The sequence below is a fragment of the Trachypithecus francoisi genome, unplaced genomic scaffold (assembly GCF_009764315.1).
Source record: "Trachypithecus francoisi isolate TF-2019V2 unplaced genomic scaffold, Tfra_2.0 Lachesis_group12, whole genome shotgun sequence".
Classification (NCBI taxonomy): Eukaryota; Metazoa; Chordata; class Mammalia; order Primates; family Cercopithecidae; genus Trachypithecus; species Trachypithecus francoisi.
Genome location: NW_022681457.1, coordinates 104429317 through 104435716, shown reverse-complemented (window position 1 = coordinate 104435716; position 6400 = coordinate 104429317). Strand labels below are relative to the sequence as shown.

The 6400-nt window shown below is 58.8% G+C and overlaps 1 protein-coding gene across 1 annotated transcript; it reads right to left on the bottom strand.

The window, feature by feature from the left end:
* Window positions 1–1673: 1673 nt before the first annotated feature.
* CAMK2N1 (calcium/calmodulin dependent protein kinase II inhibitor 1) lies at window positions 1674–5490 on the bottom strand. Its single transcript, XM_033228008.1, has 2 exons — window positions 4472–5490; window positions 1674–3007 (listed from the first exon to the last, which is right to left on the bottom strand). Exons 1-2 carry the CDS (start codon window positions 4635–4637, stop codon window positions 2937–2939), a joined length of 237 nt encoding a protein of 78 aa, XP_033083899.1. The 5' UTR covers window positions 4638–5490; the 3' UTR covers window positions 1674–2936.
* Between the last annotated feature and the right edge of the window lie 910 nt (window positions 5491–6400).

Sequence of the window (6400 nt, the reverse complement as noted above, 5' to 3'; positions counted from 1 at the left end):
GGTCCTGGGTTCCGGTCCTCTCTCCGTGACTTTACTAGCTGAGTCACCTTATACAAGTTACTTCACCCTTCTGAGCCCCAGTTTCTCCTGTACAATCAGGATAATAATAGTGCCTATTTCATATGGCTTTGTGAGCCTGCTATACAGTAAGAGCTCAATTAATGCAGAAGCTGTGCAATCCTTTTGGCCTCTCTGGGGCCTCGATTTCCTTACCTACTGAAGAGAGCAACTCGTGGGTTTCTAGGGGTGCTGGGATGATTGCACGGGAAAACAGGAAAGAAAACACGTTGTAATTACACAGTGCTTTGATCACGTCAGTGGCAATTCCTCCTGGGTGCGGACACAAACCGTGCCTTCCGAAAGAACCTTTTCACATGGCTTCTGCCCCTCGGCAGATTGATGCCTTGTCCCCCTCAGTCTATCAGAGGGAAAGCACAGGGGATGGCTGAGCTCCATGGTGCCCATCAGCTCCGAGGTGCTGGGAGTCCCCGGGTGAGCAGGGAGAACAGGTTCTGGAGGGTCAGGCACCTGGGAAAATTAATCTGGCATTCGCACTTCTGCTGGCCCCACCAGCCCCAGCTTGCTCACCGCTCCCAATAATAACTGCTTGCATGGAGAGCTCTCTGCTGGGACCTCCTGAGCCCTTGGGCCTCCACTGCCTGGGAAGGAGGTTGAGACATCACCCCCTCTGGGCCCTCTGGAGCCCCTCTTGCTCCTGCCCACCCCCCCTCCCCTAGCCTCTTACCTGATGTCTGAGTCACACTTAGGCTCTTGTCACCGTGAGCTGTGTTGTGACGCCTAGCTGACAGCTTTCCCACAAACACATTAAAACCTCCCAGCACTTCTGGGTGTGTGATAGCCCAGGAGAAAAAAACCTCTCCCAGTTTTTCTTCAGCCAAAATCCTTCTCCCAAACCCTCCCCCCGCCGGGGCCCTGCTCCCCCAAGCCTAACAAGGGGCTGACATTTGTCTACCTATCAAGCCTTCCTAACTGATGATTAGAGGAAGGCTGGTAAGTGCAGGTGCCTGAGATCTCTCAGGCCGTGCACCCCCAGGAGCAGCGCATCCCTCGACCTGTGAGCCCCGGAACGTGAAGATGCAGAGAACACAACTCCTCTTCAGCCCTGCCTCTGAGGACAGGGGGCCCTTGGCGAAGTATGAAATGTGATACTGAGTGTTCCCACATGCTGGCATTGTGTTCATCCTCCTAATAACCCTATGAGGCAGGGGCTGAGTTATCCTCACTTTACAGATTAGGAAATTGAGGCTTAAAGAAGTTCAGGCTCAAGTCCAAAGACCTAGGAAGTCGGGGAGCTGGGACTTGCATCCAACTCTGCCGGCCTGCAAAGTCGCTCTTAACAAGATTGGCTGCTTCCCTGCACAGTATCCCTTTCTCCCCTCACCCCACCAGAGATGGCAGAAATCTCAGGGATGCAGTGAGAGCTCAAACTGCAAATCCAAAATGGAATAAATTCACCTTAGGGGGATGGCCTTGCCAGTCCAGCCCATCTTTCCTCTCATCTGAGCCCACCCATAGGGGCCCCCAACATTGCCATTTTGCCTCGCAGACCAAAGCCACCATTCCTCCTTCCTGTCTGCAGCCAGCCCACAAACAGCAAGTCATGTCCCCCCAACCCACCTCACCCCCTAGCCAAAACAGAGGAAAGAGAGGAGTGAGACACAGGAACAATTCTTTTATTGTACATTGGAGAAATAGCCCTGTGTGCTGGTTCAAGGTGCAACATACAGAATATTGAATTAAGAAAAGAGGGAACGGGGAAGGGAAGGGAAACCTCTTGAGGTCCAAAGTTGCAAACAAAAAATGGTAAAAGATTTCCTCACGCAAGAGGCATTTTTGCAAATACCATGCAAAACAGGCAGCTGGTGTGCCTTAAGAGAATCCCTATAAATAACAGAAAAGACACTCCAAGCATTCCTGTACGTGGACTCAGAGCACAGAGAAAAGAAACTAAAATGCCTTTTGGCATTTCAAGATATTTGGCACTCTTGTGATTACATTTTTTTACAGTCCATTAAAGAGAATAAACTGACATAATATTAGAGAAATAAACAGGCTGCTCACACAACAGACTGCAAGGGGAGGTTAGAAAAAGCTCAAGCATTTTTTTCTTTGTTTTTCGTGTGTGTGCGTGTGTGTGTGCGTGTGTGTGTGTGTGTTTCTGACATAAAAAATGTGTCCATTTGCATTAACTTGGGCAAATAGCTTGCAGCAACAAAGAAACACAAGCTTTACAACTCATTTTAAAATAAAACAAGGATCTTTTCTATGTATCATTCCTTAGAAAAGTTCTCTTCTTGTTTTAAACACATTCCTGATAACTTCTAAAGATGACCAAAATAAAACAGAGTATCTACAGAGATCATTTTCTGAATTTTTTGTACATCCAAGGATAACAACATAAAAAAAATAAAACTGGACAGCATTTCACATCCAAGTGCACAGAACCATTTTTGCAAGATTAAATAATGTAAACATTGGGAACAGCCAAATCAGCGAAGAATGCCAACACCTCAAAATACCTGGTGTTGCCGCTTCATTAAGTGGTTCAAAATCCAGATCTATAATTGCGCAATATTCACCGTATATAAAAAGAAATGGATATTAATTTTGACAAATAGCTGCAACTGAGACTTCTTTTTATTTCTTTATATGTGTGTATATAGTGATTTTTTATTATTTTTAAATTTTTATTTATTTATTTATTTTTATTTTTGCAGAGAAGCCCAGAGCCTTCTCCTCCTCCTCCTTCTCACGCCTCATCTGTCTCCCGGCCTGATACCAGATACAGGTTGTTGATTTCATCGTGGGTAGCAAGCTAGTAATAAATTTCAAAGTGCTTTCTGTTTTCATGCTTTTTGCCAATAACTGTTATCGCCGTTCTTATTCTCTCCCTTAACTCATTGTCTTTGGGGGAGTTAGACACCAGGAGGTGCCTTGTCGGTCATATTTTTCAGCACGTCATCAATCCTATCATCTTCAATAACAACTGCAAAAAAAGGGGGGAAAAGAGAGGTGAGCGCTCTTGGGCCTAGCCAGAGGTCTCTGACATTTCCCGTTTTGCCCAGAGTGGAAAGTCGGGAGAGGAGAGGGCGAGGGAGCAGGGCTCACTGCGCGGTGAAACAGCTCCATCCTCCTCCGCCCCTGCCAGGAGTCCCTTCCCTGCTTTCCTCTGAACCACCCCACCATCCCCTATCCTCCAGCCTGCGTCCCAGCTCCATTCTGGGAAAAGGAAACAGGGCGCCAACCCAGCCGCTCCTGCTGCAGCCGGGGCGCGCACTGGCCGAGTCCTCCCAGCACCAGGTGTACTAATTTAGACAGAAATGTCTGGAGCTGTGATAGGAGAGGGAGCCAAAGTCTTTGGGTCTCGGGACCCCCGGGGAGTCCCGAGCGCAGCTCCGGTGGGCAAGGCTAGGTGTGGAGATGCGCGGAGCCAGGAGGGGCCGCCAAAGCCGGTTCCCACGACGCGCAGCGGGTGGGAGTTAGGGCCTGGCCTGGGCGGGAGCCCCCTCCTGCGCGCCCTCTCCAAATCGCCGGCCGATGGACTCCGCCGCCCGCCCGCGCTCCCCGCTGCGGCAGGGACACTCGCGGTAACTTCCGCCTCTCTCACCGTCTCGACCTAGCCTCGTCTTTCTCAGTCCCTCCATCAGTCCCTCAGCGCGACAGCCGCGGATCGAGGTCTCTGGGTCTCCCTGTCTAAGGCGTCGGTCGCCCTTATTGTTTCGGCGGCTTCTCCGTTCTCCCCATACGTGCGTCCTCGGCTCTGTCTCTCCCGTTTCAGCTCCCCTCTCAAGAGCTTTGTCTCGGTTTCTGCCACCCTCGGTCTCCCGCGTACCCCCTCCCCTCCATCCCTGCGTCTCAGTCTCTCTTGGCAGCCGTCGGTCCCCCTCATTGTCCCCGCGCCTCTGGAGCTCCTCTCGGAGCCTCTCTGCCTCTCCGCCTCTCTGGGGCTTTTCCAGCTCTCGCGCGGATCGCCCAGGCCTGGCAAACCCCCTCCCAGGCCAAGTAACAATGAAAACCCCGTGAGACCCGAACGCCCTAGCCTTCCCTGCTAGCAATGGGATCCTCCCCACGCAGGTCCCAACGCCGTCCCCTGGGGGACCCTGGGACCCCCTCCCCCCAGGGTTGTGGAGCGAGCGCAGCTGCGATTACACTGCGCAAAAGGCGGGGGTTGGGGGCGCAAATCAAAAAGCAAACTTTGCCGAGGGTGGGGACCCCCAGCTGCAGCTAGAAGCCGCCACGCCCCCGGGGTGACCCAGCCAGGGATCGGGCTTAGGAGGACGCGTTCCTGGGACCCGCTTCAGCCGGACCCGCAGTGCGGGATCCCCCAATTCTGCAGGAGGAGATTCCGTCGGGTCTGAACCGGCTCCAGCGGGTGGGAGACCTCCGCAACCCGTGTTCAGGCCGCCGCGCGGGAAAAAGGGGATGTCAGGGAAGGGGGCCGCGAACTCACCCCGCTTGCTCCGGCCGATCTGGCCCAGCTTGGGCGGCCGCTTGTTCTGCCCGGCGCCGAAGAAGTTGTTGGTGTCCTGCAGGCGGCAGGAGAAGATCTGGCCCACGTCGCCGCCGTCGCCGTAGGGGCTCAGCTTCTCGTCGCCGTAGGGCAGCACCTCCGACATGGTCGCGTCCGGGGGCTCCGCCGCGGCGCCTCCTCCGCCCGCGTCCCCGCCCGCGGCGGACAGGGTCAGCGGCGCTGGGGCCGGGGGCGGCCGGCCGGGGACGGCCCGCGGGCTGCTGCGGCAGTGGCGCCGGCGAGAGGCCGGGGGACGCCGCTAGGGCAAGAGCGCGGCACCCGCGCTAGCGGCCCGGAGAGCGCCCGCGGCTGCGCTGCGCTGCGCTCCGGCTCCGCGCGCGAGTGGCTGCTGCTCCGCCAGAGGCGAGCAGGACTCACATCCTCGGCGCGCTGGGGCTCTGGGCGGGGGCCGGGCCGGGCGGGGCCGCGAGCCGGGAGGGAGGAGGCGTCCCTGCGAGCCCGGAGGGCGCGGGACCGAGGAGGGTGCACCCCGGGAGCCGGGCGGGCCGGTCCTGCGGCGAGTGCGGGCGGCGGCGCCGGTTCGGGGAGGCAGACTGGGAGCTGCGAGCCGCGGGGCTGCGAGGGGCGGAGGGGGAGGGGAGGGAGAGAGGAGGAGGGCACCGGGGGAGGAAACCCGGAGGGAGGGTGGGGGAGAGAAACCGAGAGGGAGACGGGGAGAAAAACAGGGACTGAAAGACAGGGAGGCAGGGGAAACGGTGGAAGGAGACAGAGGAGAGGGGGAGAGGAAGGAGAGGAGGAGAAAGAAGAAAAGGTGGTGGGGGACGAGCTAGAACGGAGAGACAGGGGAAAGATGAGAGGAGGAGGGAGAGGATCGGGAGGGAGAGGAAGAGGGTCGGAGAGGGAAGGAAGGGAGAAAGACAGAGGGGGGAGAGGGAGGCAGGGATAGAGGAGGCAGCGAGCTGCGAGGAGAAATGCCGGCCGCGGCGCCGAGGCGAGGCACGGGGAGGAGGGCGGGAGGAGGCGGGGAGGAGGGGACCCGCGGGCCTCGGGGAGAGATCCCTGCGAGCGGAGCGACGTCACGGGGCCGCGCCGGCCGGCCCGGGCCGCCGCTAGCTTCCTGCCCCCGCCCCCAGCCCCCGCCGTCCCGCTCGCGGGTGTTTACGGGGCCCGGAGCTGGTGCGCGCCCGCCCCGCAACCGGCTCGGCATCCTGAGGGGACCTCGGGGGGAGCGGGGGTTCCGGGAGCCGGAAGGGGAGCGGACCGACGACGCACACGCGGGGAAGGGCGGAAGCATGCTGACCTCCCTGGGGGCCGATGCTGCGGGGCAAAGATCGGAGGGCTCCAGGGCGACCCGCGAACACAGCCTCCCCCGCCAGCTGCAAACCGGGGAGCCCCTCCTCCCCACCGCACTTGCTCCCCAGTTCAGACCCTGAGGGCCCAGCCACTGGGGCCTCACACTCTCCTCCCGCCCTGGCTCAGTCCGACCTGGAAGGCCTCACTCCCCACCGCCCCCGCCCAACGGCGCTGGACTCCGGCTCCCGCGGGGCCTCCAGGAGGGGGAGGGGGAAAGAGAAGGGGCAGCCCCGCCTCCCGCAGGAGAAGGGAGCGCCTCATTACACCGGGCTCGCCCGGGATGCCTGGCTCCTGGCGTCCTCTGCCTCCTCTGGGGACGTCCCGGGCCTGCCGCCTTCTGCCCTCGGGGGCCTCCCTTCCAGCAACAGCCGTGCGCCCTGTGGAGAGACTACGGCCTCTGAGATGAGGAGCGGGCTTCTCGATGCCGGGAGGGAGACTGGGGCAGCCCCAGAGGCCTGGGAGGCGCATCTGCCAAGCAGATGGTAACTCCGAGGGGGCAAGGTGCATGAGGAGCGCTCCTTATCCTCGCCGGAGCCAACAGCACCTGCCCTCCGC

Excerpts from the sequence above, each read along its gene's own strand:
- CAMK2N1 (XM_033228008.1), bottom strand. The coding sequence starts at position 4,637 with ATGTCGGAGGTGCTGCCCTACGGCGACGAGAAGCTGAGCCCCTACGGC. Across the intron at positions 3,008-4,471 it reads GATCGGCCGGAGCAAGCGGG|TTGTTATTGAAGATGATAGG; the intron begins GTGAGTTCGCGG and ends CTTTTTTTGCAG.